The sequence below is a fragment of the Mobula birostris genome, chromosome 23 (genome assembly GCF_030028105.1).
Source record: "Mobula birostris isolate sMobBir1 chromosome 23, sMobBir1.hap1, whole genome shotgun sequence".
Taxonomy (NCBI): Eukaryota; Metazoa; Chordata; class Chondrichthyes; order Myliobatiformes; family Myliobatidae; genus Mobula; species Mobula birostris.
In genome coordinates, this window is record NC_092392.1 from 62,098,528 (window position 1) to 62,124,183 (window position 25,656).

The window sequence follows — 25,656 nt, forward strand, 5'->3', positions numbered from 1 at the left end:
CTTGACCTCTAAACATCCTCACGTATTTATATACTCAGTACTGATCTCCAGGTCCTCCTCATCCTTTGCTTTGGTAAATACTGAACCAAGGTACTCATTAAGTACCTCTCTTACATTCTCTGCATCCAAGCAAATATTCCTCTCTTTATCCTTGAATGGTCCTATCCTCCTCCTAGTTATCCCCTTGCTCTTGATGTATGTGTAGAACGCCTTGGGAGTCACCTTAATTCTACTTGCTAAGGACTTTTCATGACTCTTCCTGGCTTTCCTAATTTCCTTCCTCAGTTCCTTTCTGGCTTCTTTCTTGTATTCTGTGCAATTGATCTTTAAACACCTTCCACATGTCTGATGTGGACTTGCCAGAGAAAACGTTTTCCCAATTAAGTCTTCTTAGTTCCTGTTTAATGCCTTCGTAATTTGCCCTACTCCAATTTAAAACTCACCCACAAGGATCATACCCATCCATGTTGAGAGCTATCCTGAAAGTTAAACAGTTGTGGTCACTGTTGAGACCCTTCTTTCATTGAACTGTCCATATATTGATTTAAGAAACCTTCCTGGATACACTTAACAAATTTAGCCATCTAAACCCCTTACACTAAGAAGTTCCCAGTTTATATTAGGGAAGTTGAAATCCCTAATGACAACAACTATATTATTTTCACATATTTCCTTAACCTGATTACATACCTGTTCCTCAGTGTCCCAGTGACTATTATAGGGCCTGTAGTACCATTCCATCCCCTTCCTTTTCCTGAGTTCTACCCCTTTTACTGCCTCCACTATCTTTTCTAAAACTTGGAAAACCTGGTACATTAATCACCTATTTCTGACCCTCTTTCAACCAAGTTTCAGTAGTGCCCACCACATCATAGTTCCATTATAGCTCCATGCTTTAAATTCATCACCCTTACCCATAATACTCCTGGCATTAACATATGCACACTTCTAACTATGCGACCCATCATACCTGTTAATTTGATTTTGCCTTTCAGTACTTTCCCTGAAATCTACCACCTGCTGTGATCCTTCCCTTACTGACCTGGGTTTCCAGTTCCCTGCCCCCTGCAAGACTAGTTTAAACTCTCTTGAGTAGCACCAGCAAACCTTGCGGCCAGGATTTTTTTTCTCCAGTCCTGATGAAGGGTCTCGGCCCAAAACATTAGCCATTTACTCTTTTCCATAGATGCTGCCTGGCCTGCTGAGTTCCTCCAACATTTTGTGTGTGTGGCCAGGATATTGGTTCCCCTCCAGTTGAGGTCACCCCTTCTCCAGAAAAGGTTCCAATGATCCAAGAACTTGAAACCCTGTCTCCTGCATCAACTCTGCAGGCACTCATTCATCCGTGCTATCGCCTTTTCCTACCTGCACTAGCCTATGGCACAGAGCTTCCAACCTTGGAGAACCTTCTTTTCAGCCTCTTTCCTAACTCTTTATACTCACAGTGAAGAACGTCTTCCCCTTTTCTGCCTATGTTATTGATGCCAATATGCACTACAACCTCTGGCTGACCCCCTCCCCCCCCCCCATGAGAATGTCTTGCAGCCATTCCAATAGATCATGGACCCTAGCACCCAGGAGGCAACACACCATGCTGGTGTCTCTTTTGCAGCCATAGAATCTCCTTTCTGTCCCCCTAACTATTCTGTCTCCCTACAACTACTGCACTACCTGACTTTCTCCTTCCCTATTGAGGCTCAGAGTCAGCCACAATGCCACCAGCCTGGCTGCTGTGGCTGTGATCTGATGGGTCATCCGCCCAGCAAGTGTACAAAAAGGTATTCCTGTTGCTGAGGGGAAAGGCCACAGGAGAACCCTGCGCTGTCTTCTTAGTCCTCTTACCTCTTTAGCTGGTCATCCATTTACTGTCTGAAGCCTGTATACTGAGTGTGACCACCTACTCAAAAGTCTTGCCTATAATATAGAACCATAGAAACTACAGCACAGAAACAGGCCTTTTGGCCCTTCTTGGCTGTGCTGAACCATTTTCTGCCTAGTCCCACTGACCTGCACACAGACCATATCCCTCCATACACCTCCCATCCATGTATCTGTCCAATTTATTCTTAAATGTTAAAAAAGAACCCACATTTACCACCTCGTCTGGCAGCTCATTCCATACTCCCACCAGTCTCTGTGTGAAGAAGCCCCCCCCAATGTTCCCTTTAAACTTCCCCCCCCCCTCACCCTTAACCCATGTCCTCTGGTTTTTTTCTCCCCTTGCCTCAGTGGAAAAAGCCTGCTTGCATTCACTCTATCTATACCCATCATAATTTTATAAACCTCTATCAAATCTCCCCTCATTCTTCTATGCTCCAGGGAATAAAGTCCTAACCTATTCAACCTTTCTCTGTAACTGAGTTTCTCAAGTCCCAGCAACATCCTTGTAAACCTTCTCTGCACTCTTTCAACCTTATTTATATCCTTCCTGTAATTTGGTGACCAAAACTGAACACAATACTCCAGATTTGGCCTCACCAATGCCTTATACAACCTCATCATAACATTCCAGCTCTTATACTCAATACTTTGATTAATAAAGGCCAATATACCAAAAGCTCTCTTTACGACTCTATCTACCTGTGATGCCACTTTTAGGGAATTTTGTTTCTGTATTCCCAGATCCCTCTGTTCCACTGCACTCCTCAGTGCCTTACCATTACCCCTGTATATTCTACCTTGGTTTGTCCTTCCAACGTGCAATACCTCACACTTGTCTGTATTAAACTCCATCTGCCATTTTTCAGCCCATTTTTCCAGCTGGTCCAAGTCCCTCTGCAGGCTCTGAAAACCTTCCTCACTGTCTACTACACCTCCAATCTTTGTATCATCAGCAAATTTGCTGATCCAATTTACCACATTATCATCCAGATCATTGATATAGATGACAAATAACAATGGACCCAGCACTGATCCTTGTGGCACACCACTAGTCACAGGCCTCCACTCGGAGAAGCAATTCTCTACTACCACTCTTTGGCTTCTTCCATTGAGCCAATGTCTGATCCAATTTACCACCTCTCCATGTATACCTAGCGACTGAATTTTCCTAACTGACCTCCCATGGGGGACCTTGTCAAAGGCCTTACTGAAGTCCTTGTAGACAATATCCACTGCCTTCCCTTCATCCACTTTCCTGGTAACCTCCTCGAAAAACTCCAATAGATTGGTCAAACATGACCTACCACGCACAAAGCCATGTTGACTCTCCCTAATAAGTCCCTGTCTATCCAAATGCTTGTATATCCTGTCTCTTAGTACTCCCTCCAATAACTTACCTACTACCAACATTAAACTTACTGGCCTATAATTTCCCGGATATCTTCTGCTTCTCAAATTATCCTGAGTACATCCAATTCCAACTCCAGCTTCTTGACCTGGTCAGTCAGGTGCTGAAGATGGGTGCACTTCCTACAGAGGAAAACCGTCAGGTATCCTGAATTTGTATACCTGACAGGAGGAGCATTCCATCCTGCCTTCACACTGGCACACTCTAACAATGGCCGCTCTGCTTGAGCCTACCCTCTTTTTATTTGCAGCTGAGTTTAGGCCATTGATGTTGACACTTCTCATGCCTGCGCAGGCCAAAAAGACTGGCCTTGCCTGAATCTGCTCCTTTTATCTTCTCTCCTCCTACTTCCATAGGGCTCTGACGCTCATACACCTCGCGCCTGAGCTGCCAAGGAAGGTCCAGCTTTACCTGAGTAAACTCCAAACTTAAGAATCACTAGATTCTGGAATGATTCTGGAGGACTGAAAAATTGTAAATGCCACTACGCTCATTGAGGGAGGTAGAAGAAAGGAAATTAGAGACCAGTTAGCCTGATTTCAGTAGTTGGAAAGATGTTGGAGTCTATTATTAAGGATGAAATTTTCGGGTACTTGGAGGCACATGAAAAAATAGGCCAAAGTCAGCATGATTTCCTTAAGGGGAACTCTAGCCTGACAAATCTGTTGGAATTCTTTGAGGAAATAACAGGCAGGAAAGACAAAGGAGAGTCAGCGGATGTTGTTTAGTCGGATTTTTAGAAGGCCTTTTACAAGGTGCAGCACATGAGGCTCCTTATCAAGATAAGAGCCCATCATTTTATGGAGGCTGATTGGCAGGAGGCAATCAGTGACAATAAAGGGGGCCTTTTCTGGTTGGCTGACTAGGGTCATTGTTGGAATTACTTATTTTTCATGTTATGTTATTGATTTGGATGATGGAATTGGGGGTTTGTGAGCATGTTTGCGCACAATACAAAAATAGATAGAAATGCAGGTAGTGTTGAGGAAGCAGGGAGTCGGCAGAAGGACATGGACAGATTGGGAGAATGGGCAAAGGCGTGGCAGATGGAATATAGTGTCGGGAAGTGTGTGGTCATGCACTTTGGTAGAAGGAATAAAGGCGTAGACTGTTTTCTAAACTTGGGAATCCACGGCCTCCTCTACTGTCAAGATGAAGCCACACTCAGGTTGGAGGAACAACACCTTATATTCTATCTGGGTGGCCTCCAACCTGATGGCATGAAGATTGACTTCTCTAACTTCTGTTAATGCCCCTCCTCCCCTTTGTACCCCATCCCTTATTTATTTATTTATTATTTATATATTTTTTCCCCTTTTTTTTCTCTCACTCTTTTTTCTCTCTCTGTTCCTCTCACAATATCTCCTTGCCTGCTCTCCATCCTCTGGGCTCCCCTCCCCCTTCCTTTCTCCCTCGGCTTCCTGTCCCATCATCCTCTCCCTTCTCTAGCCTTGTATCCCTTTTGCCAATCAACTGTCCAGCTCTTGGCTCCATCCCGCCCCCTCCTGTCTTCTCCTACCATTTCGGATCTCCCCCTCCCCCTCCCCCTCCCACTTTCAAATCTCTTACTAGCTCTTCTTTCAGTTAGTCCTGACGAAGGGTCTTGGCCCAAAACGTCGACTGCAGCTCTTCCAATGGATGCTGCCTGGCCTGCTGCATTCACCAGCATTTTTTGTGTGTGTTGAGGAAAGTAATGGAAGAGTTTTATTCTGGCTGAAAGTCTGTGATTATTGGTGTTCCACAGGCATCATTTCTGGGACCTCTGTTGTTAGGAATACAGTGTACACAAATGACATGCATAAAAATGCAAATGGCCTTGTAAGTTTACAGATGACACAAAAATAAGTGGTGCTGTGGCGAAAACTCAAAGAATACAGCAGAATATACATCACTGGAAAACGGCAGATGGATTTAATTTGCCCGTTGGGAGATCAAATGTCAGGGAAAATATATAGTTAATTACCCTTAAGTGTATTGATTTACAAAGGGATCTTGAGTCTAAATACATAGTTCCCTGAAAGCAGCAATAGAAGTAGACAGAGAGGTAAAGAAAATGTATGGCATGCTTGCCTTCTTTGGTTAAGGCATAGTGAATCAGGAAGTCCGACTCTTACCTCTCCTGCTAACTAACAGAAAACAGAAAATTGGGTAGATTTTTAGGCTGACAAAATCAGTAATTAGTGGGGCACTGCAAGTGTTAGTACTGGATCTGAACTATTTACAATCGATGTTAATGACTTGCACAAGGGCACCAAGTAGACTGTTGCCAGACTTGCTGTTAATACAAAGACCAGTTATGAGGAGGAAACGAAAAGCCTGCAAAGGAATATAGATGGGTCGTGTCAGTTGGGAAGAAGTTGGCAATTGAGCAAAACCTGGGAGGATTGAACTTACCTACTTTGGAAGAAAAAAATTACAGGCTCACCACCTGTCATTCCCTGGATTATCCCCATTACCCTTTTTAAAGAACAACACCGGCTATTCTCCAGTCCTCTGAGGCCTCACATATGACTAGAGAGGATACAAAGATCTTTGTCAAGGTCCCAGCAATCTGTCTTGCCTCTTCACTTTGTGTAGATCCTCATTGAAGACTTTCTTTTGCAGGAAGTCATCCTTCAATTAAATAGATATAATTTAAATTGCTCCTTATATCCTCTGTTATTAAGTTAACCATTATTACACAATGGGTGCTGATCTACAAATGTTCTCTCACTGACAACTGCAACCTTGTTTTTAACCTAACATAAATCCTCTCAGTACCTGGGGACATTCACTTTAATGCTCTTCAAGAGAATCAACATCATTGTGCTTCTCTTTTTTTCAGAAACATGCATCTGATCAACTTGTTATTGCAAGTAAAATGCTGGAGAAGGCAATGGATAACATAGCTGCTGCTCGCTCAGCAGCTGTTTCACCTGATGGAAGTCTGTTGATTGACAATAATCTTTTAAATGTAAGAAATTATATTAATAAACTTGAATGCTGAATTTATCAGGCAAATGAGTTAAGGATGTGTGTAAAATGAGGCTCCTATGGCTCCTGGATATGCTATCTGTGTTGAAAGCTATTGTAATGCCATTGATGGATGCAAATTAAAAAAAAAACTTTCAAGTTTGATTTTAAACTTTTTCACTTGGCAGAAACAGTATGACCATTAGAATGGCCTTTTCAACATGCCCTGTCTTTCTTCCCTGTGGTTTGCAAGCAGGAAAACCAAAGAAGGCATAATGTATGAGGCTGGAGATGGAATTTTGAAGATATATTTGTATTTGATAGCCATGGTAGTTTACTACAGTTCCTTCTGGGTTAAACTTGGGGATTCTAAATGGGAAATTGGAAAAAAAGTATTGTTGCACCTACATCTTGTTTCTTTTTATTTTTATTACACTGTTAAATTTATTTTGCTTTGGTTTCTCTAACAGGAACTTACTCAAAAGGCAGCCTATGAATCAGATCCACAAAAGCAAGAAGAAATACAAAAAGGAGATTCTTATGGAGCAAGAACAATGCAGAGTCTTATCATGGATTTGCACCTGGAGCTTTTTCAGGTTTATTACAGAGTGGCATTTAAACTGCTAAAAATAAATCTTGGTTAGTCATCATTGTTTTTATATCTCTACAAAGCAAGAGCATTATAATATTACATTCATTTTGTAAAATTTAAGATTGCACATAAACAAAATATTTTATTTGTGAAAATAGGTTTCCCTTAATGTTTTCATGCAGCTCTTGTAATTGTTTGCTAAGATGGTTTTCTCGGGTCTAAAAAGGCCCTGTGTAGAGGTACAGTTGTTGCACAATGACACCCCTGTCCTTCCTCTTTCTATCTGTTTCTTGCATGTCAACAGAAGGCTTCTCAATTTAATTTCAGGAAAACTCCTATTCTGTTCTCAATACATTCCATCTTATTTTCATTTTCATCTCTCAATTTATTTTATCAGCTTGTTTCTCACGAATTATTCATTTATTACTTTCATTTGCTTCATCACATTCTCATCTGTTTTCATTCATGGAGTTCTTGGATTAGTTGATATGGTTTTATTTCCCCCTTATGGGAATTGTACACAGCTAGCACCTGAACTGTCTCTTGAAAAGTCATCCATTGTTCCATTAGGGTTTGATTCCATTTCACCTTGTCAGATCCTTTGTTACCCTATCGAAGAAAGTCCTCCTCCAATTAAGCAGTTGCAATTTAAATTGCACTTTACACCCTCTATTATTAAGTTAAACCTTATGATACAATAGGGGTGTTCTCTCACTGACCTCTTTCCCCAATATTATGTTTTCTAACTCCAAAACACAAAACTAGTCAAAAGAAAAACACAGAGCTGGGAAAAACACATCCACTTCATTCTTACTTACCTTACCTCACATGCATGCTTATCACATGGTGGTGTAATGATGTAATGCACAGTACATAATGATGTAATTTACCACAGTACATAATGATGTAATTTACCACAGTACATAATTATCTATTTAAATGTTTATTTTCCTTTTATATCATCTCAATGTGTACTTAAGAATGTATAAATAATTGTAGTTTTATACATATAAAAAAATGGAAAAGGTTATATGTGTGAAAAAAGTACATGATATTTGTGAATTCCTTATCCAAATAAAAATAAAATTTAAAAAAAGAGAAAGTTACTCAAACATTACTGAAAAATTAATTACTCAACACCCAGAAACAGCCCCAGTCATCAGTCACTGGATGCAAACAAATTGATTACCTTCTTGAGCAGAATACCTCTCTGAAGTTTGAATGCAGTGATAAAGTGACATTTGGCATCTATAATCTGTGGCATGTATCATCTGTGTGACCACACACAGGGCAGCCTCTTAGAATCGCACAGATCTATGTGTATACAATATGTCCCTGATAACCCTCTAAACCTTTTCCTATCCATGTTTCTGTCCAAATGTCTTTTAAATATTGTAGTTGTACATGTTTCTGCCACTTCTCTGGCAGCTTATCCAATAACCTGTGTGTGAAAAGAGTTGCTTCTCAGGTCTCCTTTAAATCTATCCCCTCACCTTAAATCTGTACCCTATAGTTTTAAGCTACCCTTCCCTGAGAAAAAAGTGGCATGGTAGTGTAGCAATTTGCATAATGTTATTGCAGCACCATTGGCCCAGGTTCAATCTCACTGCTGTCCGTAAGTCTCCCTGTGACTGCGTGGGTTTCCTCTTTGTGTACATCCCAGAAGCAGGCACATTGAGTCCGCACTGACCATAAACCACCAGTTTTACACTAGAGTCATAGAGTCATAAAGTCATCGAAAAGCACAGCACAGAAACAGGCCCTTTGTCCCATCTAGTTCATGCTGAACCATTTAAACTGCCTATTCCCATTGACCTGTACCGGAACCATCGCCCTCCATACTCCTACTATCACGTACCTATCCAGCCTTCTCTTAAACGTTGAAATCGAGCTCGGGTACACCACTTCTTCCACACTCTTCACCCTCTGAGTGAAAGAGTTTCCCCTTAAGTTCCTCTTAAACTTTTTACCTTTCACCCTTAACCCATGATTTCTAGTTGTCGTCCCACCTAACCTCGTGGAAAAAGCTTGCTTGTATTTATCCTGTCTATACTTCTCATGATTTTGTATACCCCTATCAAATCTCCTCTCAATGAATAAAGTCCTAACCTATTCAATCTTTCCTTATAATTCAGATCCTCCAGACCCGGCAACATCCTTGTAAATTTTCTCTGTACTCTTTCAACCTTATTTACCTCTTTCCTGTTGGTAAGTAACCAGAACTGCAGACAATACTCAATATTAGGTTTTATACAACTTCAACATACCATCTCATCCCCTGTACTCAATACTTTGATTTATGAAGGCCAATGTGCCAAAAGCTTTCTTTGTGATCCTATTTACATGCAACTCCACTTTCAATGAATTATAGACCTGTATTCCCAGGTCCCTTTGTTCTACTGCACATCTCAGTGCCCTACTGCTCACTGTGCAAGACCTACTCTGATATCCTACCAAAGTGCAATGCCTCATTAAATTCCACCTACCATTTTTCTGCTCATTTTTCCAGCTGGTCCAGATCCTGCTACAATCTATGATGGTCTTCCTTGCTATCCACTGCACTCCCAGTCTTGGTGTCATCATCTAATCTCATGTTATTCCTGTTTTTTATTCCCTCTATATTCTGTTCAGCTCCGCAGATTCTATCACTCACATACTCACTAGGGGTGTTAAAGTGTCTAGTTAACCTACCAGCTGCATACTTTAGGGATGTGGGAGGAAATTGGAGCATCCAGAGGAAATCCATGAAGTTACAGGAAAAATATACAAACTCCATACTGACAGCACCCGAGTTAGAATTGAACCTGGGTCTCTGGCAATGGCTCTGTCAGCTGTGTCACAGTGCTGCCAAAGACTAGTTGTCATTCTGTATGTCATTCTTTGTAATTATTGCTGAAATAAGAGATTGATCTTTTATATGAGGAATGAGAATGGTGAAAGCAGAGAAGTAAATTAATTTGTATTGAAAGAAGTGTGAGATTCACCAGCATTAATGAGAACTGTTAAATTAGTGGGATAATTAGTTGCTAATCAGTGGTTAATACTCTCTATTCTAACTTTTCCCTTGTTGTCTATTGAAGATTTACTGAATTCCAAAAGTGGTGGTCAGGGAACCAGTAGTACTGGATCAACAGGTAAGTCCAAGCAAATTCATATGTAGAAATCAATAAATGCAATTTAAAGTATTGTGATGATGAAAGTATAGCAAAAATGAAAAAGACTTAAGAAAAACTATTAGTAGATAGCATTTTTTCATTAGTTTTCATTATGTAGTGTCAGATCTCAGTAATTTTTGATTCCTGGATACCTTTGGGAGTTCAGGAATGAGCAAGAACCTTGCTCAAAAAAACAACTGATTCCAACAGTAGGCACCCAGGTGGTCATTTTTATAATTCTGAAGCGTATTATAATTGATTCTTCATGATCATTTATTTTGAATTTTAAACAAGAAACAAAGCATGTCAGGAGCTGAGAAGCAAAGCAGATTCAGTGAAAAGATGGCTCTTTTGAAAAATCTATCAGCTTTATGATCCAGATAACAGAAATTCCTTAGATAAGAATAAACCAATCAACTGTCGCGTAATCATAGCACTTGGGTAATAAGCTAACACTTAGCCAATGAAAAAATGAAGAAGTATATGTAACTGCTTTACCACTTTCTGCCAGTAACTGGGACAAATCACCACATACTGTGGAAAAATGCATGAGTTTGTTAAAGATACAAATTGTTAAAATACAAATTAGTTTTCTTTTTACCGACACAATTAAAACTATAATTTTATTCTTGCATTATTTCAACTAATATCTTACAAAAAGTATATTAAAAAAACAACTGATACCAACAGTAGGCACCCAGGTGGTCATTTTTATAATTCTGAAGCATATTATAATTTTGGTAGAGATTTTGAGGAAAGTAAATTAAATACAGTTGCTTAAAAAGTCACCATTGCCATCTTCTTCACTACCCTTGGATTCAGGTCATAAGCCACTGGGATTTATCAGCTTTCAGTTCCACTAACTTTTCCAGTGGGTGTACAATGTTGTTGTTGTTGTCTGCTGCATTAGGAGATTGTAAGAAATAGAAGCAAGATGAAGCCACTCAACCCTCTTCTCTGCACTGCCATTCAAAAGATTAGGCTAATCCAATATTGCCTTCACTACTTTTACACACTCTCCCTTTACGCCTGATCCTATTATAATTCAGAAGTTCAGCAAGTAGATTGTGGGCTCATTACTGTAATTGTAGTGGTTCCCAGGTTCTTTTCACTGAGGATTACAAAGACCTATGGTCAGACTTGATAGTGATCTGGGGTTGGATCAATTCTGAGATGCAGAAGAGGCATGGACTGGGTTGGGGTTCAGCTGTAGTCAGGGTCAGGTTTGGAACTTGGGCTGTTCAGAAGAGTCATGGAGTAATTGGTTGGTTGGGGTGGGTGGTTGATTGTGGCCTGGGGGTGTGGACAACATTGAGGGTGTTGCCCATCAAGGATAAAAGGTAAGTAAAACATACAAACCCCATTTCCAGAAAAGTTGGGATATTTTCCAAAATACAATAAAAACAAAAATCTGTGATATGTTAATTCATGTGAACCTTTATTTAACTGACAAAAGTACAAAGAAAAGATTTTCAATGGTTTTACTGACCAGCTTAATTGTATTTTGTAAACATACTCAAATTTAGAATTTGATGGCTGCAACACACTCAACAAAAGTTGGGACAGAGGCATGTTTACCATTGTGTTATATCACCTTTCCTTTTAATAACACTTTTTAATCGTTTTGGAACTGAGGATACTAATTGTAGTAGACTTGCAATTGGAAATTTTGTCCATTCTTGCTTGATATAAGACTTCAGCTGCTCAACAGTCCGTGGTCGCCGTTGTCTGATTCTCCTCTTCATGATGCGCCATACATTTTCAATAGGAGATGGATCTGGACTGGCAACAGGCCAGTCAAGCACACGCACTCTGTGTCTACAAAGCCACGCTGTTGTAGCCCGTGCAGAATGTGGTCTGGCATTGTCCTGCTGAAATAAGCATGGACGTCCCGGGAACAGACGTCGCCTTGATGGCAACATATGTCTCTCTAAAATCCTAATATACGCCTCAGAGTCAATGGTACCTTCATATACATGTAACTCACCCATGCCGTGGGCACTGATGCACCCCCATACCATCACAGATGCTGGCTTTTGCACCTTTCGCTGATAACAATCTGGGATGGTCCTTTTCATCTTTGGCACGGAGAACTCGACGCCCGTTTTTCCCGAAAACTAGCTGAAATGTGGAGTCGTCTGACCACACGGTTCCACAGTCTTTCGGTCCATCTGAGATGAGCTCGGGCCCAGAGAACTCGCCGGCGTTTCTACATAGAGTTGATGCGTAATACAGTTTCAAGTTGCATTTCTGGATGCAGCGACGGACTGTGTTGAATGACAATGGTTTTCTGAAGTACTCCCAAGCGCAGGTGGCTATAATTGTCACAGTAGCATGACGGTTTCTTAGGCAGTGCCGCCTGAGGGCTCGAAGATCACACGCATTCAACAGTGGTTTCCAACCTTGCCCTTTACACACTGAGATGTCTCTGAATTCTCTGAATCTTTTCACAATATTATGTACTGTAGATGTTGAAAGACCTAAATTCTCTGCAATCTTGCGTTGAGAAATGTTCCTTTTGAACTGACTAACAATTCTCTCACGAATTTTGGCACAAAGGGGTGAGCCACGACCCATCCTTGCTTGGAAAGACTGAGCCTTTGATGGACGCTACTTTTATACCCAGTCATGATATCTCACCTGCTACCAATTAGCCTGCTTAATGTGGAGTCTTCCGAACCGGTGTTACTTGAATATTCTGTACACTTTTCAATCTTATTTTAACTCTGTCCCAACTCTTGTTGAGTGTGTTGCAGCCATCAAATTCTAAATTTGTGTATATTTACAAAATACAATTAAGTTGGTCAGTAAAACTATTGAAAATCTTTTCTTTGTACTTTTGTCAGTTAAATAAAGGTTCACGTGAATTAACATATCACAGATTTTTGTTTTTATTGCATTTTGGAAAATATCCCAACTTTTCTGGAAATGGGGTTTGTGTATCTTGTTGGGGTTCCTGATTGAACTGTGGTACCATAGCCAAAATGCTATGTGGTGTGTGATGCCTGGTCAATGGCATAATTGGATACATGTCCATAAGGAAAATCACAACAGACATGTGTGAGCATTACTCACACAAAGATATGTCTGAATAAATTTCCAGAGATTTATGTAATTACATAGAATGGGCATTATGATATTTCACTTCACGATCAGCCACTTTTTAATTGCTTGGTGCTGAATGATAATCATGAAGGGCATTGACAGAATAGCTTGACAGAAACTCCTCCCATTGATGGAATAATAAAGAACTAAGGGATGTAAAGTGAAGATGATTGGCAACAGTACCAGATGAAATGAAAACAGTCTCTTTTAATCAGTGAATACATAATATCTGGAATCAACTTCTGAAATAGTAGTAAAAGTGAATACAACTGGAAGGGAGAGCAGAAAACATCGAAAACACCCAGGAAGCAATTTTAAAGGCACGGATCAATAAAGTATCTACCAATCGATCCATTTATACAACTCAAAGAGGAAGAAGTATTCTAAAGGAAAGATGACACAACTGTGGCTAACAAGAGAAGTCAAAGCCAACATAAAAGCCAAAGAGAGGGCATACAATAAAGCAAAAATTATTGGGAAGTTAGAGGAAGGGAAAGCTTTTAAAAACTAACAGAAGGCAACTAAAAAAGTCATTAAGGTACAGATGAAATATGAAAGTAAGCTAGCCAGTAATATTAAAGAGCATACCAAAGGTTTCTTTAGATACATAAAGTGTAAAAGAGAGGTATGAGTAGATATTGGACCACTGAAAAATGATGCCGAGAGGTAGTAATGGGGAACAATGAAATGGTGGAAGAACTGAATAAATATTTTGCATCAGTCTTCACGGTGGAAGACACTAGCAGTATGGTGGAAGTTCGAGAGTGTCAGGGGGCAGAAGTGTGTGAAGTTATCATAACTAGAGAGAAGGTTTTTGGGAAGCTGAAAGGTCTGAATGGAGATAAGTCACCTGCACAAAATGGTGTGCACTCCAGGGTTCTGAAAGAGGTGGCTGAAGAGACTGTGGAGGCATTAGTAATGATCTTCCAAAAATCATTAGATTCTGCAATGGTTCTGGAAGACTGGAAAATTCCAAATGTCATTTCACTTTTCAAGAAGGGAAAGAGACAGCAGAAAGGAAACTACAGGCCAGTTAGTCTGACCTTAGTGGTTGGGAAGATGTTAGAATTGATTATTAAGGATGAGGTCTCAAGGGCACTTGGAGGTTCATGATAAAATAGGTCGTAGTCAGCATAATTTCCTCAAGGGAAAATTTTGCCTGACAAATCTGTTTGAATTCTTTGAAGAAATAACAAGCAGGATAGACAAAGAAGAATTGCTTGATGTTCTGTACTTAGATTTTCAGAAGGCCTTTAACAAGGTGCCACATATGAATCTGCTTAACAAGCTGAAAGCCTATGGTATTACAGGAAAGATTCTAGCATGGATAAAGCAGTTATATGTCAACGATTTGGAGGATGGAATTGATGGCTTTGTTGCAAAGTTTGTAGACAATATGAAGATAGGTGGAGGGCAAGGTAGTTTTGAGGAAGTGGAAGGACTTGGGGAATGGGAAAAGAAATGGCAGATGGAATACAGTGTCGAGAAGTGTATGGTCATGTACTTTGGTAGAAGAAATGAAAGTGTTGACTATCTTCTAAACGGAGAGAAAATAAGGATAACTGGGGTGCAAAGGGACTTGGGAGTCCTTGTGCAGGATTCCCTGAAGGTTAATTTGCAGGTTGAGTCTGTGGTGAGGAAGACAAATGTAATGTTAGCATTCATTTCAAGAGGACTAGATTATGAAAACAAGCATGTGTTGTTGAGACTTTATAAAGCACTGGTGAAGCCTCACTTGAAGTATTGTGAGCAGTTTTGGGCCCTTTATCTAAGAAAGGATGTGCTGAAATTAGAGAGGGTTCAAAAGAGGTTCATGAAAATAATTCCAGGGTTGAATGGCTTGTCATACGAAGAGCATTTGATGGCGCTGGGCCTATATTTGCTAGAATTCGGAAGAATGAGGGGTGACCTCATTGAAACCTATCAAATAATGAAAGGTCTTGATAGAGTGGATGTGGAGAGGATGTTTCCTATGGTGGGAGAGTGTTGGACCTGAGGGCACAGCTTCTGGTCTTTAAGGCAGAGGTTTATAGATTATTGATTGCTCAGGGCATGAAGTAATACAGGGAAAAGGCAGGAGATTGGGACTGAGAGGAAAATTGTATTAGCCATGATGAAATGGAGGCGCAGACTCAATGGGCTAAATGGCCTAATTCTGCTCCTATATCTTATGGTTTTATGGAAACAGAGTTAGTTTCAGGTTGAAGAATCTGTTTTCATTTTGGATTCCAGCATCTATAGTGTGGGAGTCTAGGACCTGAGGGTACAGTCTCAGAATAGAGGGACATCCATCTAGAACAGAGATGAGGCAAAATTTCTTGAGCTAGAGGGTGGTGAATCTGTGGAATTCATTGCCACAGGTGGCTGTGCAGGCCAAGTCATTGGATATATTTTTGGCAGAGGTTGATTAATCAGGGTGTCAAAGGTCATGCCTCCAAGAGGACCACAACCTTATTGTAGGGTTTGAAGGCTTGCATCCCTTAGTGACGCGGAGAGCTATGTTGGCTGGAGTTAGGGCTTTCAGCTTTGGCTCTTGGTAGGGTCACTCATGCCAAACAGGTCAAAGGGTAGAGGCCAGACTAATGGTGGTCCACTGATCCTCCAGGTTCGAGGGTTCAACTCAGGGTGAACAACCCTAACTGATAAAGCAAAGTTGTTACAGAAACAGCAATGAAAATTCCTTCTACATGTGAGTGCAATGGTATTCCTGAGTCTCCACCCAGGACTTGCATGACTGACGTTAGCGAAAACCAAGCGGAAGCTTCTGATATGATGAAGGAAGCCCTGAACACCCTCCAGAGGTGGAGGGCTTTCATTGTTGCCCTAAACGTCAGTGGCATAATGAGCAGAGATAAGTCAAAAGTTATGGGGAGCAGGCAGGAGAATGGGGTCAAGAGGGATAATAAATCAGCCATGGTGGAATGGCAGAGCAGACTCAATAGGTCGAATGGCCTAATTTTGCTCCTAATGTCTTATGGTCTTATCTACAGCTTTTATAATTTTCAGAGTTCATAGAAAGTTGAATAAGTCCCTGAAAGGAAAAGATTTCCACCTCTGTTAGGAGAAGGCTGGAAAGCAGATGAGAATTGGATTTTTTTTCTAAAGAAAGGGTTCCCAACCTGGGGTCCATGGATCCCTAGTGAATGATAGGGGCCCGTGGCATAAAAAGGTTGGGATCCCCTGTCTAAATGGTTGGACTCAACAGGCTGAATGGTTTGCTCTGTGATGTGGTTTTTATTTTTGTCCAATCAGAAGCAGACATCATTAAGAAGGTGAAGAAGAACAAGGTGTTGAAGGCACTATTTCTAATTCAAAAAGTGTTGTCGTTACATAGTAAAGAAGATGACTATGCCTTGCAAAAAAGTCTTTTTGAGGTAATTGCTGCTCACATACAGAAAGAGTTCTTTATTAATGTTACAGTATTCACAGTCCTCTATAACATTCAAAATATATGATTCCTCTGTTCCTCCATTAAAGTCTTCGCAACTTAGTTATTTTTAATCTTTTCATTGATGGAGTGTGGGCCATTTGATACGTTATACAGTCTGTCATAATTATGTCTACCTATCTTTTTATGTTCTACACATTCCAATCTTATTTTATCTCTACTACCAAATACATTTATATGCACACCCAATATAAACTCACTTATTTATCATATTCTGTATCACTTAGCACAGTCTAATCTCACTCTGTTCTCACTCTTCACATCCTTCATATTGTCTCGTAGAGTTATAGAGCACTATAACACAGAAACAGTCCCTTTGTCCCATCTAGTTCATACCAAACTGTTATTCTACCTTGTCCCATGGAACCACACCTGGACCATAGCCCTCCGTACTACTCCACCATAACCTTATCGCAAGCTTTGGGAAAACTCTGTTCATGTGCATAATATAATCCTATGCCAACATGCAATGTATTGCCAGTGGGTGTTCATATACCCAAACTTCATTACTGTCTTAATATTAATTTAACATAGATGTCCAAACATCATGAAGAAAAAGATGATCCTGTTAATCATAATTGGTTAAGTATTAAAATGATTTCTTCAGGTGACAAATCTTAAAGGAAAGCATTTCATTTTGCAGGAAGCTGTTACTCTTCTACGGAAAGCTGAAACTGAGGAGAAGAAACTATTTTTGTTAAATACACAAAAGAATTCTTCTGATAACACGGAGTTTGATGTTGCACCAGCCCCCATCCTGGTGTCCAGGACACACAATTCTATGATATTCAAGCCAGCTCCTTTTGCTTCATCTGAAAAGGTTGACACATTTTTAGAACATCTTTTTAGATTGTGTTGTTATTTTATTTATTAATGTATAAAGGATATCACCATAAGAGTTAAAATAAATAATTCTATAACAGTTTTAATTTTATTCTAGGAGTGGCTGGTTTAATGACCAAAAGAAACAGATAATTTGGATATTAATAATTTTCTTGTTAAGTTTTCAAATTTTATTTATTTTAAGTCCAATTCATTGCACCTACAGAAATTGATTGTGCAGTTCTAAAATTGCATGGATTAAGTATCTATATATCTTCTGGGTCAGATTGCAGCATTTAGTAGCGTAAGAGTAGTTCATTAGGAAAATTGACTGGTGCAGTTGGCACAAAAATTTTGCAGTTGCAGACTAATCATTTTAATGTTGGTAGTGGGAAATGTTGGATAAAAGTTCTCTGGAAGCTATAAACATATATACTGATCTCAGCTATTTGCACCTGTTGTAAATGTGATTTTAGGAGTAACAGGAATACCTCAAAATCTGCTCAAATCTTTAAAAAAAATTTGAATATGTGAAATTCAGTCAAAAAAATCTTGATTGTTTTCATAAAGTATTTGACAAAAATTCTGCACAAGATGAATAGTGAATTCAAGGCATTGGTGATAAATTGCTTGTTTTTATAAAAAAAATCTTTTGGAATTAGGTGTTTCAAGTAGGAAATTGAAGCCGATTAGCTTGCCTTTGAAGTTTTCCACCCTTTGCACGGAAATTATTAGTTATGCAAATTGACAACTGCTACAAAGGCATTTGGGAAGATTGGTGAAGATCTCATCTGGTTGTTGAAGGGTTTAGCAATGCAGAATCCTGTGAAGTGACTATTTAACCTCCTCCACCACATTCTTTGTTAAACTCTCTTAATTTGTGTGACATTAGAGTAGCCCAATGCAAGGTGGCAAGCTTAAAGCCTAGAGTTACAATTTAACCAATCAGTTTATACAGTGGATTGCAGTTAACTGGGACACACTGAGACCAGCACATTTTGGCCCAATTAAGCAGCTGCCCCCATTTAACCAGTTGCCCCAATTAACCAAAATTTCATGGAAATAGGTAAAGAGGTATAAAGAGACAAACTACCGTATAACTGAATAACAAATTATGTATTTAAATGAAATACAGATCAAATTAGAACACTACCAATACTTACCGCAGTAGTATAAAACTGTGCATTAGTTCCTAATAGTTATCGACGGAGAAATTCATCCAGTGTCCCCTGTGGTGTTCTTTTAATTGACTGTAAATGAACAAAATCAGAGCAGCCATCTAGTGCAGATCATGAACTGTCTTCAGGCAATACTTTCGGTGATTGCATCTTTCAAATCTTCATTTTCATTGTAACATTCAATGTGATTATTGATACCTTCAAATTCTTTGTAGTTCCTAACTTATTGAAGTTCATTTTCCTTTTCATTTCTGGCCATTTCTGGTATCTCCAAGCCTGAATGCATGAAGCCTCAGTGAGCAAAACAGTTCTGAACTGTCTTGCTCTTTATTTCTCGCTATCAGGTATAAAATCCGCTGATTTTTGATCACAAGCACATGCAACTGATGCTAATTTAAAAAATGTTCGCTCTAAGCATGATGTAATGTTTATCAGCCACATAAATGCATTTGTCTGAAGCGAGTTAAAGTTATTTGACAACAGTCTCTTGTTCCAATTAAGTGGTATAGTATCCCAAATAAACAAAGGGAATCTTGGCTATTTTCTTGATTAGTTTTTGTTCTTTAGGAGTTGTCCCAAATAAGCAACGGCCCCGATTAAACATTGGCCCAATTAACTGAAATCTCCTGTTTTTATATTTCTAAGTACTAAAATAAAGTTTCTTCTGTCTTTTTATTGAGGTTTCTTGGTATCGAATATTTGGTCGTAGTGCAACAGGATCCATTCTCAAAGTCAGGCTGAAGGATTTCCACCTTCAGGGTACAGGACGAGAGGTACCTAAACATAAACAAAGCACATGCCATGGATGAGCATCCTATGATATCTAGAGTCATACAATTTCTATTTATTCATTTTAATATGGAATTAGCCTTTAAATATTCTGTATTTTACCAGCCAAATCGTATGAAGCAATATAGTCCGAAATACTGTGGAAAACATTTTTCTTTTGCTGATAGGTACCAGCCTTTGAAGATTGTTCACTGGAGGTAAAAGGACTTGAACCTAATGAAAAGTACATTTTTGCTGTTGCTGCTTATTCAAAAGATGGAAAAATCATTGGAAAAGGAATTGGGCAGACAACAAAGCCAATTCTAGCATATCATCCGCTTTCTATTTTTACAACATGGACCTATCTTTGTCAGGTAAAACTGCTCTCTAATTATAAGGTGGGAGACTTCCTTTTGCGTCTTTTGTGTGTAGCTATAGATTAATAACAGTAAGTTGGCATCTGACCCTCTGACCTTCTCCCCCTCTCGTGTTGCAGTGATAAAATTCTTCCTTAAGTCCCCTCTAACCTTTTAGTTTTAAATACCTATGTCCCTTTTAATTCTGTGTGCTTCTGTCATGTAGTTATCCAAACATAGTCAAGTATTACAGCAGATTGATATAAGTATGCTACAAATAATAAATTGATTGTGTTCTTACATTGCTCATAGGAATATAACCATATCATTTTGAGAGCATTTATTTTTCAAAAGATGTTATGTTGTAATTGGTTTTCATTTTATTTAGACAGCATACCAATTGGGCCATTATTCAGTCGCAAAGGCAGCTTTCTCAGTGCTGTGGGATCACTTTGTCTCAGAAGCATCTCCACCTCCTCCAGATCCATGGAATACTTTGAACAAAACTGAATGGTACATCACTCAGAAAAGGTACAAATTCCTGAATTGTTTCTCCCTCATATCCTGTTCAGCTCAAGGTAAATTTAAATAGCATTAGGCTTCTTAGGAAGCACAATTTTCATATCTCATCCCAAAATGCAAATAGGATTTAAGCTGAAAGGCAGATTTTTTCTTTCTTTTTTTACCTGCTTAACTAAATCTTGCATGGCCGGCTGGTGGCGTAGTAGCATCAGTGCCGGACTTCGGAGCGAAGGCTCCGAGTTCGAATCCAGCCGGCTCCCTTGCACGCTTTCCATCCTTGCTGGGTTGAATATCGAGCTAGCAACTTGGCCTTGTAAAAATAAGAAAGCCTGCTAAAAAAAATTGTCACGACGGGTCAGAGTTAAGGGCTTTAAACAAATTAAACAACAGATCCTGCATCATTCCTTGTAACTCTTATCTAAGTAAATGCAATATTTTTGGAAACTCCTTTTTCTCTTAATATGATTTCATTTATAAATTTAGTTTATAATCTCACTTTTTATTGACACAGCATTCCCAAAGAGTGGACAAAGTTCTGTCTTTCAGACTTTTGGGCGGAATGAAAGCAACTGAGGGATAGACAGAGTCATGGTAAACAGCTACTTTTCAGACTAGAGTATGCAGTGTTGTTCGGTTGGGTATAAAAATGGGAACTACTTTTCCTGATCAGTAGCATACTGTTACAACAGCTAGCACTGTTATCTCACTGGTCCAGCATGCTAGGTTCTGTCCTGGCCTTGGCTGCTGCCTTTGAATTTCCTCTGTTTTCTGCAAAGGTATGCAGTTTATTTAGTTAAATGACTTCTGTAAATTGCCCCGGAATGGCAGCAGAAATAAATCTTGTGCAAGAGATTAGTTTCAAGGAAAACGAATAGGGTGATAGGACCACAAACACAAGAAAATCTGCATATGCCACATACATAAAGTACTGGAAGAGCTCAGCCAGCCAGGCAGCTTCTATGGAAAAGTGTGAACAGTTGACATTTCAGGCCGAGTCCCTTCATCAGGACTCAGGGTGATAAGATCGATGGGATTGATCTGAGAGCTGGTTGGTTTTGTGTTGTGAGAAATCTGAATATTAATATTTTCAAATTGTTCATTCATAAGGTGTAAACATCACTGCTCCTTATTGTACATTCTCATTTACCTAAACTGAGAAGGCAGTTCTGATTCAGACTGGTGAGTTTTGAGTCAGGCTTGGGCAAGGCTAGGTAAGCATGACAGATTTCCTTTCCTGAATAACATTAGTGAACCATATAGCTTTTCATAACAATCTGGCAATTTCATAGCTATCATAACTGTCACTAGCTCTTTCAGTTTTCTAGCGGCATGGTCAGATTCAAACATGTTCAAAGATCAATGGTCAATGTTAGATCCGCAACTTAACCAACGTAATCCAAGACTGCTCCCATTCAGTCATTCTCTCTTCTCCCCACCTGCCCACCTCCCATTGGGCAAGAGAGCTTGAAAGCTTGAAAGTGTGCATCAAGGACATTTTCTATCCCACTGTTGAGTGGACCTCTTGTATATTAAAGATGAACTCTAGCTCTCAATCTAATTCATCCCGGCCGTTGCCGACCTCCATTGCACTTTCCCTCTGATTGTCATGCTATATTCTGCATTCTGTTGTTGCCTTTTCATTTGTACTGCATTCATGCACTTGTGTTTGGAATGATCTTGTTTTGATAACACGCAAAATAGGTTTTCCACTCTATCTCAGTTCATGTCACATTTATAAACCAATAACTAATGACCAATAAGTGTTGGTGATGGAGCCCTACTGTAGGCCTGGGAGAGAGAGAGAAAGTATGAAAGGGGCAGACTCGGGTAAGTCCAGTCTTTTTTGGCTGTGCAGGCATGGTAAATGCTGGTGTCAGAGGCCTATTGAAGGTTGAAGTGAGAATATAAAAGGAGCAAATTTGGGTAAATCTGTTCTTTTTCCCCGGAACTCAGGCACAGTAAGTGTCGGTGTCAGAGCCCTACCAAAGGTCAGAAGAGAGAGAAAGTATAAAAGGAGCAGATTTAGTTAAGGCCGAGCTTTTACAGCTGTGCAAGTATGGCAAGTGTCGGGGTCAGAGGCCTAAACTCAGCTCTAAATAAAAGGAAGGCAGGGTCAAGTGAGCGGCCATTGTTGGAGTGTGCCAAGGATAGAGTGGGAAAGCTATAGCTTAACAGGCTTCAGCAAGAATAGACAGAGGCACAGATAAGAAGGGGTAATCCTTTTTGGTTGGTACAGAATAGACAGAATGGAATGGTCCTCCTGTCAGATGTAGGAATTCATTATACCTGACCTTAACCTGATTGAACATCTCTAGCAAGACCTCAAGATTGCTGTCCACCACTGCTCCCCTACTAACCTAGCACAGCTTAAGTAATTTTGTGAGGAGGAATGGGCAAATCTTGCTCCATCACATTTTGAAAAGCTAATAGAGACTATTTGCTGTAATAGCTGAGAGGGTTTGTTCAACTCAGTACTGAGCAAAGAGGGGTGGATACTTTCGATGTGCTGACATTTCAGTTTTTAAATTTTTAGTTTTTCATGCTTCACATTTTTTCCCTGTTTTTTGGCTCCATTGTGGGAAAAAAAGTATGATTCACAAATAAAAATTCTCAGTTAAATCGATCAAGCGTAGAAGATGGCGTCAACAAACAACATGACCAAGGGTAACATCCTCCAGATGGTTCACAAAACGACTCCTTTCACATCTTTTTCTTTTAACTGTGGTTCTGCTATTGTTGAAAACTGTGATCAATCTTTGGGTGGTGTGTTTTTGAGCCAATTGAGCAGTCTGGTGCTTTGCTGTATCTGTGGGTGTCTGGTGAGGTTTCAAGCAAAGTGTTTTAAGCAAAAGCAAGAAGCCTGGAGATCATGATTGACTCTATTTCTTGCCGATCTTGTTGATTGAAGTGTCAAGGAACATCGAAATCATCAAGGTGAGAGCAGAAGACAAGTGGCTGTTCAGCACCATCTACCAGCCTCTTGTTTGCTGATGCTGAAGGAGGGTATCTGCATGTGACAGGTCTTTCTCTCCCTCTTGCTCGATGCTGCCGGACGATTGTGCCAGAGTCCTGGGCCTTAGGCAAGATTTATTCGACGCAGTTTGTGGATTGAACTCTGTAGTTCACATTATGATCTGTTTCTGGTCTCTGGTCGTTTCTTTTTTTTTGTTCCTATTTTGATTGGGGTGGCCTGTAGAATATGACCGATAGCACTAGATTGAACTGAACTGAGCTGAACTGAATATGCCTGGATGCTTTCGATTTTTGTCTTTTATATTTTGTGTTTTTCGCTCTTTTTTGCTGTTTGTGCGATTTGTTTTTCTTTGTGCATGGGAGGCAGGGGTGGGAGGTTTGCTGTATTTCTTTGAATGGGTTCCATGGTTTTCTTTGTTTCATGGCTGTCTGGAGAAGACGAATCTCAGGGTTGTATACTGCATACATACTTTGATAATAAATGTACTTTGAATCTTTTAAATATCTAGTTGTAATACTCATTTATGTGAACAAAGGGTTGGAGACTAAATACTTTTTCAAGGCACTGTACATAAGGCTAAATATGACAAAATACTGAAAGGACAGAAGAAAAGTCTCCATTTGAACATTCCAAGCATTTAAAATTAATCAGATGAACTGAGGGCAAATAGAAATATATAAGCATGATCATATAGTCATTACAGAAACAGGGCTACAAGGTGACAGAAACTGGAATCCAAACTTTAAAGGGTATGTGACAATTCAGGAAAGGCAGGAAGCTGGGAAAAGCCATCAATTAATGATAGACTTTGTGTAATTGCAAGGAATTCAGGAAACCTGTACATGGAGCAGATTGAGCGGACGTAAAAAAAATACAAAATCCCATAATGGTGATCACGTGATAGGATAGAGGCTAAAAAAATAATTGGTGCTTTACTGTCAGGTATGGTGCTACTCATGAGGGTTTTAAATCCGTTTTTTGGCTGAAGACTCAGATGGGCAAAATTAACGTAAATGGGATAATATTGAAAAGATTCTGGAGCCAACCTGAAATCAGTGTGAGACCTAGTATTGTTCAATTCGATTGAGTTGATGTCCTTATCAAGTATTCATAATGTAATTAAATTTTGTGTTCAGTTTGTGAGAGACAAGATGGATTATGGGTTAATTACAAGTATTTTGTAATTCAGTAAAGGCAATTATAGGGTACGGAAGCAGAGCCAGTCAAAATTGTCAGAATAGGTTAAATTGTCAGAAAGGGTTAAAGTAAGTTAGTAAATTGGATTCTTATTGTCACATGTACTGAGGTACAATGAGAATTGTGTTTTGCAAATCATCCATACTGATCAATTCATTCCAACAATTTATTGAGGTCATACAAAATAAAACAATAACAATGCAGAATAAAGTGTTCCAGAGAAATTTTAGTGCAGGTAGACAGTAAGGTGCAAGGTACATTCCAATGAGAACACAAAATTCCAGGAGTGGGAACGTGGGAGGTGGGAAGTAAAAAGTTAAAGTAGAATCAAACTTAAAGAAGAAGCATATTCTCCCACAAAGATGAGTATATCAGAAGATTGATCAAGAAAGTAAATGACAGCAATGAATGACTGGAAAATTAAGACAGAAAGAAACATTAGAGTACAACATAAAACTAGCCATATATAAACAGATAATAAAATTTTCTTTCGAAACTTCAAAAAGGAAAAGGGTTAACAGAGTGAGCATTGGGCCTCAAGAAGACTTATTTGGAGACTTAACAGGTGAACAGAAACAAAGAGGTGTAAATCAGTCATTATCAGTGTACAGTCTTTTTTGGGTTTAATGCTAGGAGCTGAAACAGATCTGTGTATAATATTCACACCAATATTATATAAAGCTGTACCATAACCTCCCTGTTCTTAGAAGCCCCAGCTAATGAAGGGAAGTATCCTGTATGGTCTTTTCACCACCTTATCTATCTTTGCTGCCACCTTCAAGGATTCTTGGACTTGTACGCAGAGGTCCCTCTGTTCCTCAGTAGTTCCTAGGCCTTACCATTCATTATGTACATCCTATTCTTATCAGTCTTCCAAAAGTTCATCTCCTTGAATTTATCATGATTAAATTCCATTTGCTCTTGCTCTGTCATCTTGCCAACTGATCAATGTTATCTTATCCTTAGCTTAAGACTATTTTTGTCACTTTCAGTACACCCCCAGTTTTCATTTCATCTGCAAACCTTCTACAGTCATATCCAAATTTTTAATGTGTGTAAATAAAAAAGCAGTAAGCACCCCCTCAGCATTGTATGTAGCCAGCTGTTTAGAACTTATTCTCCATTCTCAGAGAACTTGTGTACCACAACATTTTGAACTTGTTGAGAATTCTGCAAGGTGAGCTGTGATGACTTTTGTGTTATGTCCACGTTATTCAGAGACTTATCTCAGAGACACAGAAATGCAAATTGTTAGCAAAGCAGATGTACAGAGAATGTTTCCTCTTGTGGGAGACTCT

The 25,656-nt window shown here is 39.5% G+C and overlaps 1 protein-coding gene across 13 annotated transcripts in view; it reads left to right on the plus strand.

The window, feature by feature from the left end:
• Positions 1-25,656, plus strand: part of cfap54 (cilia and flagella associated protein 54) — a 482,407-nt gene that overhangs the window by 140,402 nt on the left and 316,349 nt on the right. For 12 of the 13 annotated variants that reach the window (XM_072241335.1, XM_072241340.1, XM_072241339.1 and 9 more), the window contains 8 exons: positions 6,114-6,242; positions 6,712-6,880; positions 9,914-9,967; positions 16,346-16,467; positions 17,185-17,361; positions 19,222-19,314; positions 19,498-19,683; positions 20,054-20,196. In XM_072241335.1, the coding sequence (XP_072097436.1) occupies positions 6,114-6,242; positions 6,712-6,880; positions 9,914-9,967; positions 16,346-16,467; positions 17,185-17,361; positions 19,222-19,314; positions 19,498-19,683; positions 20,054-20,196 (1,073 nt within the window). The remainder of the gene's footprint in view (positions 1-6,113; positions 6,243-6,711; positions 6,881-9,913; positions 9,968-16,345; positions 16,468-17,184; positions 17,362-19,221; positions 19,315-19,497; positions 19,684-20,053; positions 20,197-25,656) is intronic. The other variant, XM_072241337.1, reaches the window with a different exon arrangement.